Here is a 12453-nt window from a genome sequence, read left to right on the forward strand (position 1 = left end):
CTTTGCATATTAGATAATGTGTCCTTTTTGAAAAAAAAAAGAAAAATGAACAAGCAAAACGTGAAGACCTGCAGAAAGAACTAAAGGTGAGAAAGCCAGTGTTACTGGACATCTAACCATGTACACTGCTAAAAAGTATGTATCTGCCTTATTTATTAAGCTTATATATCTGTGACATAAAACCTGGTATGTATGTTTATAAATTATACCTGGTATTAAAAAGAGTGAGAAGTCATTCTCTGTATTTCCCTCATATACACAATTTCAAAAGGAAACATTGACAACTTTGCAAGCTCAGAATTCTTGAACCTTATCTTGGTCTGCTCACTAATGGTCAGCTTTCTCTACAGTGCAGTCTTGAAATTAAGAACAAGACCTTAAAGGGGCTGAGCAGTATTTGCCATCCCAGTACAAGTGACATTTTGCATCCTCTGTGTCAGAAAATAACTGAAAGATTACAACAAAAGATTGACTTTCAACCAGTGTTAGAAGCCCAGCTCCCACTTGTGTCTTCCAAAAGTGCCCTTTTAGTAATCAATTATCACACAAAAGCCTTGAAACTTTCAATAGCTTCCACTAAAATACTTTCAAGGTTGCTAAGTCAGAGGGGTTTGGGAGAAATGCAACTACTATATTTGTAACAAGTACTGAGTTGGCACTGAAGAGTGTCAAAACAGGAAAGGGAAATCTTACTTCACTGTTGCATGGCCATGCCCTGGCACAACAGGACAAGAGAAGAAATGTTTTGGTCCCATAAGTGCTTCAGGCGCTCCGAGACGTGATAAGCAGGAGTTCAGCTGGTGCCAAACAGCAAGAATCCAGTCTATGATCTTGCACACAGGATCACATGGAGGAGGTACTTTGCCTCTGAACTGCAGAGATAAAAGATGTTTTACATGACACAAAACCTCTGCTAAAAACGCTCTTCTTGAAATTCCAAGAAAGCTTGGTTTTTTTCCCCCTAATATTGCTACTCTATAAATCAGGTACAGTCAAAATCTATTCAGCATTTTTATGGAGTATATTGTATTAAATATTGGAGCATTTTGTATTAAAACTAATTTTCTCAACTACACTTTATGTCACTTTTCCACAAGAAAGTAGAGGCATGTCTACTTGTTGTCAAAGTTTTTAAAATTAGCATTACAAGAGATACCTACAATTTCCTAATGCAATGTATATGATATAAGTAGGGCACACAAAAAACCACACAATCACATTGAACAGGGATGCTTGATCCATGCATGTTCTCAGTAGATTTCCATATTAATTTTAGATTTAGTAGTGATGAAAGAAAGATGTCTTCGTCTAAGACTTATATTTTTTAGTATTTCTTGCTAAAGGCAAATTATTTGGTGTCAGAAAAATCTTCCATTTCATCTGACTCTAAATTACAGTCTTCACCATCCTAATGCCAGAGTTATCTCCCAAAACAGTCTGAATTACAGGAAGCATGAAAAGATATACTAGAAATAGTATTTGCCAGCACTGAAGACAGAACTTGACAGAGTCTACAGCTGCACAATATAAAGCTAGCACAGAAAAACATTTAAACTAATCACATTTATCCTGATAGTCCAAAATAAGGGAAAAAGCAATCTAAATCTGAAAACATCATGGCACAAACAAGGTAGCAGAATAGAGAGAAAGATTTTTGAAACTGCCAATTGATCTAACAATAAATATGCTTTTACTCCACCTTAGATTTTTATAAGAGATTAATCTTTCTTCTATTTTTAACTTTGGAACCCACTATTTTAAGCCTCCTAACAACAGGCACTAGAGTTTGTATCTGGAAAATGTATGTATTTAAAAAAATAATGTACTAGCACGCTGGACATTTTTATTCACTATTTTATTAGGGAAGATACAGGAAGACATATGAATTTTTATTCCAGTGCCACCTTTCTCTAAAGCGTTGTGCTTTACAGAAGATAAACTTCATGATATTACTACCCAAATTATGTTCAAATTCAGTCAGAGGTAAAAGCCCATTACTTTGTTAACCTCTGTGAGACTAAGGATTGCTTTTCAGCCTAAACAAAATAGCTTGAACATGACATCTGTTACATGACACTGTAAATCCTGGCAGCCAAAGCAGAGTGAGTCTGATCCAGCTTTTGTCCTGAACAAGTCAGAATACCCCTGCCACTGCAATCAACTGCATTGATTATTTCTTGGCCTTATGCTCTTGTGAAGACAGTCCTTCTATTTGATCTGGAATGATCTACAAACAAAGTGTTTCTGTTGTTTTACAAAACAGCTCCAGATCACCGGATATTCTCCAGGGTACGAAGCTTAAGACCACAATATTTCTTCTTCAAGAGATGGAGGAGAGTTCTGCTATACACTTTTATGGCACTGTCCTCTGGCCTATACCTCATTACAGCACCACAGTGTATCTGCAAGATACCAGTTTCAACCAACCTACCTACTTGCCTACAGACAATTGCTACCCTTCTCATCCTTTGTGCAAGGATTCTGGAAACCATTCATGCCCTCAATCCCACAGCTACTCATAATGGTTCCAGCTTACTATGTCTGTAGTGTGGAAAAAAGTAGACAAAGTTTTCACACAGAAAAAATTGCAAAGAACTATATGCACACAAAAAAAGTACAAATAAGGTACTAAAAGTTCCACTGATATATTACACGTGATTCATTTTTTATATTCTGTATTCCTGTTCTTGCCAGACTGTTTCTGAAATTCCTCATTATCGTAACTGAAATATTCAACTACCACACACTTCCTCTTTAGGATCTCTTTGAATCAGTAAGCTTTTGTAGATGAGAACTGTGGCACAGGAACAGGAGATGACATCCCCATAGATAACCAAGATACATTCAGCTGAACACTCGGAACTGACAGCAGCTCTGTTGTCCCAGGACAGGACTATTTACTACTGGCAGCTTTTTCTATTCCTAAAACAATCTCCCTTTTTAAGCCTGTTCAACACTGCTGCCAAGATTATTTTCCTTTGCAGCTGTTCTGATTAAACTCCACCGCCCAAGGTCTAACACTGCTTGACTGTCTGCAATAGCTGCTACGACACTGGAATGGTTTCCTTTCAAATAACTTTAAAATTTCCACAATTCTGCTTTTGCCTGTATCTTTCTCCTTATTTCTCATCCTCCTGTTTTTGGTTTTGGGTTTTTTTTTCATGTTAAAACATACTTCCCATATTTGTTCTCTTTTGGACTTTTGTTCCACCTTTGGCAGGCCTTTTGGCTAGAAACAACTTTTCTTACTAATATATTTTCACCTCTCTTTCCTCCTTGATTTGAAAATAATGAAAACTCTTTTACTGCTTAAAACTTACACAGTACGCACAAAGGATTTAACTATCTCTTCCTAATATATCTCATTTATGTATGTAAAATAAATTCCTCAAGGAAGGAATTTTACATTTGCTGAACGAATTCTTCCTATTATGCTCACACAGAAGATGAATACAATTACTGGAAGCTGTTTTCATGCAGTCAATAAGTAAGTACCCACAGTATTGTTATTTGCAGCCATGGCCATACACCTTCCTATATGAGGCCAAGCTCAATATTTACAGACACACAGCCTGTATTTTCCTGGAAGCTAATCTTGGGTTTTTTTTCATGAAACAACTTATTATCTGCTCAGCTTTTGACATCACTATCATAGATATTTTACAGACCTGGTGATGAACAAAACTGCTGAAGCTGATTCAAATTCTTACCTTGTTTATAACTTTTCTTCTTAAAAACCTTTGAAGCAAGCCACGCATTGGTTCCCCATCCCACCTAAGTTGAACCCAGCGGAAATGCTGCTGAACCAGCAGGTCACAGCCATGAAGATGACACTTTGCAATCGTCCCCAGTAAAAAGCAATTCTCATGAAAGTAAAAGGCACCAGAAACTCCATTTGCTAAAAATGAACCATAAAAAATTTACCTGAAATACTCAAAGCTTTGGTATGAATTCATATAAAAGCAAGAAGCAGTGACATAGAAAGAAAAAGCACCATAAACTAGCCTTAAAATAGACTCTATTTAAGAAAACTGTTTGCAATAAAACATAAAGACTAAATAGATTACATTTTTCTCCTCTAAGTTTCCCATTTGTCATGTATTACAATATAACTGTAGTAAAAAAAATTCTCCATCCCAAAATCTTTAAATACCTCTTTGAATAGTGCAAGCATTATCCGAACTCCTATTCTCAAGAGGTGCCAGAAAATCTCCTAGTAATTCAGATAAAGAAGCTCTCTCCAGATTTTCTAAAATCACAATGGTTGTCTTGCTTGCAGGAGGCTGTTTAACTGGGATCAGACAAGCTGAAATATAAAAATACCATTAATGTCTACTTATGAAAACTTACTTTTATTTATGCGTACATCCTTTACTGCTGCTAACGCAACAAAGGATTTTAAATTTTTTTGTGCCTTTTAACTTTTTCACAGAAGCAGACATAATATAATTTGTTCAAAGCTGGAAGCATGTAATCAAACAATGTAAAGAATATCATTCTGAAAATTAAGGGAAAGCAAAGGAAAGCTATTATATCTGGAAACATTTCTTTCAGAAATACATTACATGTTATAATGTATCTTAATGTATCTTAAACTTGTAACATGTATTTATGCCATGTAGTGATAAAAGCATTCAGATTATTCCCTATTTATGTGAAACATAATCATTCTGTGAGACTGCCTATTTGTTTGCTACTGTCCTCTCTTCAAAATCACCTTAAATTTATTTAAGAGTCACATAAATAATCAGATCTCTTTTTGAGGCACAAACAGTAGGACTTAGCCTAATAGGCATTAAAACTGTATATATATGTCTCCTATTTTCACTTCAGTTCTGTTTAAGCATGCCACCCACTATACAAAATGTTAATGTATAACTTCATTTTGTCCCATGAAAAACTGCCCAACAAAGTACTAAAATCAGTCCTGTGGTTATTTTATAACCTTACCACTATTGATGAACAGTTCTGCAAGCTGCTCCTTGGAGAAACCAGCATCCACTTCAACTTTAACAATTTCACATGTGGATCCTGCAGCCAGTTGCTTTTGCTGTGTTGAAAATACATGGATTTGGTGAAATGGTGCAAAGTCTAATTTATGAACTAATTTAATGAATATGTTTGTGTTAATACCTTCATGCAGGCTGCTATCTGATATGCTATATAGTCTTGCAAACTTCCTTCTGGACCGTGGAAAATGACATTACGGTATTGCTCAACCTACAGACAGATGATAAATTATTCTTGAAAGTTCAAAGACTTTCATTTATTAATTTGTTTTACCTAGGAGAGACAATAAGCATCTAACCAAAAAAATATTAGGATACAAAAATATTTTCTTGACTTTGAATTACAATTCATAAGTCATAATAATGTTAAAATATCAAATGGTAGTTTAAGCCACGGCTAACTTAAGGACTAAGACTAAGGACTTATTTCCAGTTGAAATGGGATCATGTTATCAATGTGGCATAATAATTCTTTAATGTATCTTAACTTTATCTCTAAAAAAATCAGAAAGCAAAAACACATCACTGTGCAATGCTACTGAATACAGCAGAAACCTATGACATGAGACTATCCAAGGACACAGCAGAAATTATACAAACTTTAATTCTGTTTGATTAGCAATGTTTAAACACATGATCTTTGTAGATTAACTCATATCCAATTATCCTTACATTTTAAAGCATTGAATTGGAAGAGTTAAAGGAAATACATATAAGCTAGTAATAAAGTCTCAAATAATTGCTTGCATGAATATTATTCTAATTTACTTTCCCCTCCAAAAGTGGAATGAAATAACTCTGGAAAGAATCAAGATATCACAGAGCATTCAATATATTAAATATATTTTTTTAAGCAGTTCACTTAATTAGATGGCAGCTTTTTAAAGAGAAAGTTGATGTCCTCACATGACTAAGCTTCTTTCGGCAAGATTTAGAGAGAACTTTATTTTAAAGTAACAACCCATTTAATTTTTTAACTCTTGACATACTTTCACAGAGTAGAAGGATCTTTTTTTTTCAGTCAACATTATGACAGAAGTATTTTCATGGGATAATAGCATACAAAGAGAAGCTAGCTTAGTACTTACCAGGCGTAGGTAATTCTGAAGTGTCTGAAGATGGATCATGGATGCATAAGTCACACTATTTAGGCAGCCTTCTTGAGGTCCTTTAAAAAGAGATATATAAACAGCTTTTCTAATTCCCTCATGTTTATAAGCCTGTGTAATGGATACATACACTTCTTATACATTATCTTACAGTGATCTCCTAAAATTACAGGGTATCCAAATTAAAATGGTAAAAAAATTAAAGGTATTTATCTAGCAACAGAGGCACATCTATCCATGACACGAGTAATCTGGATACTAATGTGTAACTGGAAAAGGTAGCAGGGCATTTTTGTGCCAGTTATTTTCTGTATGTTACAGACCCATTCAAATCTAGTTAAACAGTAAATTGGATATGTTATTTCTAAAGCTCAAGAAACACTGAAGAAACCCAGTAGGTAATGATTCTTAAATTCTGTATTTCATATGGAGCACCATATTATTAAAATTTGAAAATTATGAATTGAAAATTACCAAACAAAAACACTGTGATATGCTCAGCTCTGTTCTTCTTCAAAAAGTCCCATGGTGGCTGGGAAAAAATCTGACCTGTTGACCATGAAATGTTTCCTGTTAAAAAGAGAAAATTAGATAAGAGAGATTTTCCCTGTATCTATATGAAGTGACCTATAATCAAGAACATTCATTTGCTTACAAAGACTGTGCATACACTGAGAAATCTGAAATATAAACCAGTGCCATGGTTTGATTCAACATGGAGACTACTAATGTTTCATGCCACTGAAGGCACAGGTTTAATAGCCAGCCTCTCCTTGCATCTTTACATGTAAAGTAAAGAAAAATAGGATCATCTGCCCATCCTAATGTAAATAGGGCTTTTTTTGAGTGGTAGGCAGGTTGAAGCAAAAGGGTATTTAAGATGAAGCACATGAATTTTCAGTATACTATGCAACTGTTACCTCTTTCACCACATTTTGGCCAATTTCTCATAATTTTAAAGATTTCTCTGTTTTATTTTGATAAATAAAGTTACATAAACTAGGAGTAGTTCTCTTTTCCCTATGCTCATGATTTACAGTCTGGATTTACTGTGCATTCTGGATGTACTCTAAAGACATGGTGTGGGCTTTGCTTTGACTTGTTTTGTTTCACCTGTAATACAGATCCCTCCTCTAGAGAACTAAATTGAGTACAGGACTAATTAGCACAGGACCTCATGGTCCCCAGGATGATATTAAAATACTTAATAAATTGTGCTATACACGAAGCTAGAAGTAAAGAATGCTTTCCTGCTAGCACTATTCAAAGTTTCATAGCTAGTATTGGTCTCTCTTTGTATAAATTTTAAAAGATCAGAAATCTAAAGGTATTTTAACTTACAAGATTTCAGAAATTCATGAACACCCCCCCAGTATCTGCATTTCTTATTACACTAATATATTAAATACCTAGTTTGACAGATAATATACTGTTTGCACTGAGGCCAATGTTGGATTCTGCAGCACTACTGAATGACAGGTCTTCCAGGCTCCTCCATCCATCAGAAGCAATTACTTGGAAATGGTTTGTCACTGCTTGACTCACTGCTTTTGAAAAATCCTCCCATGATGTCTGTTTGCGGATATTTAAAGCACATATTGTGTTTTCTGTATCAAATTCCTCTTTACCACAATGGGCTGGTTCAATGCCACTGACTGAAATCCTTACAGGTACATTAAGAGCATCTGTTGAAAAACAGAAAGCCAAGAATGGGAAAACCGTGGAACTCAATAAAAAAAAATCATATTATTAAAGACCAGTGACATCTAGTATTGCAAAAGAAAGCTGAAAAATAATTCCTTCTACAGAAAAGCAAATATTAAAGAGCATCACAGATCATCACCACAAAATCAGTGCAGTGATGAAAAACAAATATTAAGGTATATATTTTTTTTACATTATGAAAAAATCAATATTATTATGCTTAAAAAAAAGGACTTAAGATAAAACTTACTTAATCATTTATTTCCTCTTTATAGACTAATTTATTATAAATTAAGGCAAATGGTAGGTGGTGCCCTAACCTTTCAGTTTACTGTGGTTGTGCACATTTTTATTATCAACTCAGAAAGGAATTCTCTGGCACCAATGCATGAGTGGAAGACACAGATGAGCCAAATATCTTTGGACTAAAAGGCTAAGAGCTAAGACATAATTCACTTGGAAATGTATATTTGATTTTCTATAGAATAAATTGACATAATATTTTAAAAGAAAGCAGGAAATTTATATGCACATTCTAGAAACAAAATTAATTTAATGAAGCTGGTTGTCTTTGAAAAATGGAATACAGCTCAGCAGAAGCAGCAGCAACAGTCCATATGGATCATTTAAATGACTAGAAAATGAAACTACCTTCTAACTTTAATGCCAGAACAATGCCTAGCAGGAATTATCCCTGAGACTGAAAATAAGTGCAGCCCCAGAAAATATATCAACTTATTATTAAATCTTGCAACATATTAGTTTTGGTTTTGAGCTCAGAAGCTGAACTTCAGCTCATACAAACCAATGAAGCTTTTCTGATGTCAGAAAAGCTCTGATTTAAATCCACTAACCTACCAGAGAGAAAAAATTACTTAAAGGCATCCCTCAGATGTGGGATTGTAAGAAATGTGTCAAAGGCTTGCCCTTCTGATGGCTGGACCTCAGGGAAATGAGCAATGACTGTAAGAAATGACTCTCTACAAGGGAAAGGACCCCTAGGACAGAGGTTCAGTTCATGTGACCTCTATGGCATTAGCTGGCAATCCTGGCCCAAAGCCTTTCAGATCAGCTGGAACACATCCTCCTGTCCTACACGTCCTAGATGGATGGTTTCATTCCTAGCAGGGGAAACCTTACAGGATTGTAAGGAAGGCAGAGGATGGTACAGGATGGTACACATACAGCTTACCCAAAATGCAGTCTTGACCTCTTGGCACATAAACTCAGATGAAAAGAGCACTGTTTGCAAGCTTCCAAGATCAGATATTGGTAGGGAAGAAAAGCTAATTATAACTGCACTGATGCTAATCACAGGTTTAACATAGGAAAGAAAAGAGAAATGGAGTCCAAAGGTTCTGACCTGACAAAAGCAGTTGGAAATTCACATAGAACTTGTAAGCAGATGAACTAAGTTTTAAGTCAAGAAATACACAGGTCAGCCTGCTTTACTGAATTTTGAGGAAAACTTGAGAAGGAAGAAGATGGCAGGTTACAACAGAATAACAATCTTCTGACCAAAGTTATTGATGCTGGAAAAAATGATGCTTGATGTTGTCAGTAAGGCTTTTTTTGAATAATAAAGCAAGCAATCCCCTCAACAACAAACAAGTGACAAATAGAACTATGCTCTAAAAAGAGGTTTAGATGTGACCAGATGATCATCTTAGCCTGATGAGATTTGACAGCTATTCACCATTAAGTGATTTTTATGCATGAATTTGAAGAAAAGACAAGAAGAGTGTAGTATCCTTGGAAAAAGCAGTTACTAATATTAAACTCAGATATTGTAAGAGAATATGGATGTTTGCACATGTAAAATATATACCACCTTTTCAAATGTTTTAAAAATAAAGGCATAAGTCATCTAATAACCTACAACAAACTTTTATTATATGCTGTTGTAAAATTTGGAGAATAGAAACTTTCCAGCTTAAGAAAACTTAATTTTGTGGTGACAACTCTTGTAATGTTTCTCATTTTTGTCTCACAAGCTCTTTACTAAAAATACTTCAATATAGTGCTGATAGTGTTTACTTACTTAAGTTTTCTAGGAGGTGTTTGCAATCATCAGTAGCAACATCATGCAATGTTCGATTACACTTATCTTTTCTCTCAGCCTCTAGTCCACCATGGCTACAAAGGATTTCTAGACAGTTCTGCAAAGGTAAGAACTGCATTATTTTCTTGTCTGTTTGCTGCATTACAGAGTTCTACCAATATGCAGTTAGACACTGTAGTGAAACTCTTACACATGCGTTTCCAAAGATTGTTGGATACAGATGTTCCTCCCAGAGCTAAAAACCAGGAGTAAAAACATTTTATGGAAGACAAGTCTCAAATCAAGATTTTGAAAAAGCAGAACATATACAGCCACGTTTCTTCAGTCTCCAAGATCAACTTATGAACAGAGAGATTCTTAACATCTGGCCACTAATCTAGGTACCCTCATAAGGAAAAATAAGCCCCAACTATGCATCCTGTATTGAACATGTTAGCCTCAATGTTCAAGCAACAAAGAAAAAAGCAGTTCTAAGGATAAATACAGATTAATTAATTAATCTATTGAGGTAGCAATCCATAAAACCAGTTTTCATTATGCAATTCACCAATTTCATCATTCCTGACAGCTGAGTGGAATGCAGCAAAAGAAAAATAATTTTCGAATCACCTTGCGAGCTGCTTCTTTGGCAGGTAAACCTGAATTTGTGGTTACATGAGTTTAAAGTCAGAGTACAAACACTTTGTGGATGCCAGCAATAAATGATATCCTCTTAAAATTCAAAGCCAAAAAAATGTGTTATGTTCAACAAAAGAAAAAATTCATTACAGTCACTAGAAACAAGCTACTAGCAGATAAGTTTGGATTGGTACAATCACCCTGTAACTTGAATAAAAATATTAATTATAGAGATACTCCCAAACTACTGGAGGCTGGGGGGGGAGATTATAACTACATATACATAACTACAGTCAAATGCTGATTGATCAGTGATAAGAAGACTTCTAAAGTCTTGCTTTTGAATGACCATCCATGCAGCAGCAATATCAGTGGCGTTCATGAAAGCTTTGCCATCCTCAGACATGCATTTCAAGGACAAATATCCATATAAAAAAGACACCAACAGAAATTATACCAGTTAATACTGTTTCAATAATCTCAGGGGATAATCCTGGCAGAGAAACCAAATTTTGAATACAGAGGAACAGCTATTAAGCATTTAAATTCAGAACAGTGTCTTGTTGCAGATTTGCTACTGTTACCTCTTTTGTAGCTGTTCTAACAGAAAGCCATTTGCCTATATGTCTGATACTCTGGCACCTCTCATAAACACAAAAATTTTTTCAAGCTGTATTTCTCAGTTAGATTAAATTTTACCAGATTGTGGTTACAGCACTTGTAAGAAATTTTAAAAAATCAAGTAACTCACTAACTTTGCCAGAAGAAAATTAATAGGAAAAAAAAAAAAAGAAAAGGAAAAAAAAATTAAAGAAGCTTATTTTCTTGCCAGGTTAGTAAGTTAGCTCTCTCAAATGGGTGCAATGAATGGCAAAGACAGCACAAGGCAGAGGACTGAACTGTGAGGCTGAATGTGGAAAGTAAAGAAGGAAGAAAGAAGTGCAAGAGAACAAAAAATGAGGCTTATTTCCTTAGTAAAATGAGAAGTTTTGTTGGCTCTCTTTCCTATGAAATAGCAGCTAAGATGGTCCAGTATAATTCATCTGTAAAGGATGGCACCTGCCAATCTCAAAAGTAAAGGTTGTGAGTGTCAGTGCTATTCATATGCAATTATCATGTAATGCCAGGAATGACATGCAGCACAGATAAGATAAGAAAGATAAGAAAATAAGAATAGATAAGAAAATGAAACGTTAGCAGTACTTGAAGATGGCCATGAAGCTTTCTTTAGCTTCTTAATATACCAAGCATTTCTTGAGTCAATAAATGCCACGAATCAAATACAATTATATAAAGTCTAGACAACATCAAAACCAGAGATCTGATCTCCAGTTATATATTGTCTTTGTCACCTAAGAGAATGCTCTCAGCCCTCTTTAATAAGAGCTCAGAAACCCAAAACCACGCGTTAGCCATGAAAGGTGTAAGTGAATGACTTCCAGTGTCAGAGCCTTCAGAGAGAACAACTTGCCAAAGCCTTGTTTAGACAACAAATAAAACCTAGTTTCCAAGTTCCTGAGGATTATATAATTGCAGAAGGGAGCAACATACCGAACACTGTTTAGGTATCTGCAGACCTTAATACCTTAAACTCCATTTAAACTGAGATGAGTGCAAGATAAGAGTTTGTATCTGTTTAACAGACACTAGTTAAGGAACACTGACTTTGTAATGCAAAATGATGAGTAAACAGTGGCTGGTCCCTAAAAACCATAATTTAATAAACTGAATCTTAAAATTGTGACTATTTTGAATTTATCATAGCAAATTTAACAGGAAAATAAAAGCAAGCATAATGATTGACATTGAATTAGGCAGATAATCACAGGCTGATTTTCAGTCGTCAACTATATTTTCCTAAGATTCATCTTATGTGTGTTTAGTATCCTCTGTTTTCTTCCTGGATAAAAGTTTCATGGTGAGATCCAACTGACAGCTGTCATAAAAAAAA

At 34.9% G+C, this 12453-nt stretch overlaps 1 protein-coding gene across 3 annotated transcripts in view; it reads right to left on the bottom strand.

Moving 5' to 3' along the window:
- Positions 1 to 12453, bottom strand: part of CTTNBP2 (cortactin binding protein 2) — an 81678-nt gene that overhangs the window by 12332 nt on the left and 56893 nt on the right. For all 3 annotated transcript variants that reach the window (XM_071733711.1, XM_071733713.1, XM_071733712.1), the window contains exons 9-17: positions 9864 to 9981; positions 7528 to 7803; positions 6593 to 6688; positions 6098 to 6177; positions 5134 to 5220; positions 4951 to 5050; positions 4154 to 4306; positions 3711 to 3898; positions 694 to 872 (exon numbers count right to left, since the gene is read on the bottom strand). In XM_071733711.1, coding sequence (XP_071589812.1) covers positions 694 to 872; positions 3711 to 3898; positions 4154 to 4306; positions 4951 to 5050; positions 5134 to 5220; positions 6098 to 6177; positions 6593 to 6688; positions 7528 to 7803; positions 9864 to 9981 — 1277 coding nt within the window. The remainder of the gene's footprint in view (positions 1 to 693; positions 873 to 3710; positions 3899 to 4153; positions 4307 to 4950; positions 5051 to 5133; positions 5221 to 6097; positions 6178 to 6592; positions 6689 to 7527; positions 7804 to 9863; positions 9982 to 12453) is intronic.

The sequence above is a fragment of the Heliangelus exortis genome, chromosome 1 (genome assembly GCF_036169615.1).
Source record: "Heliangelus exortis chromosome 1, bHelExo1.hap1, whole genome shotgun sequence".
Taxonomy (NCBI): domain Eukaryota; kingdom Metazoa; phylum Chordata; class Aves; order Apodiformes; family Trochilidae; genus Heliangelus; species Heliangelus exortis.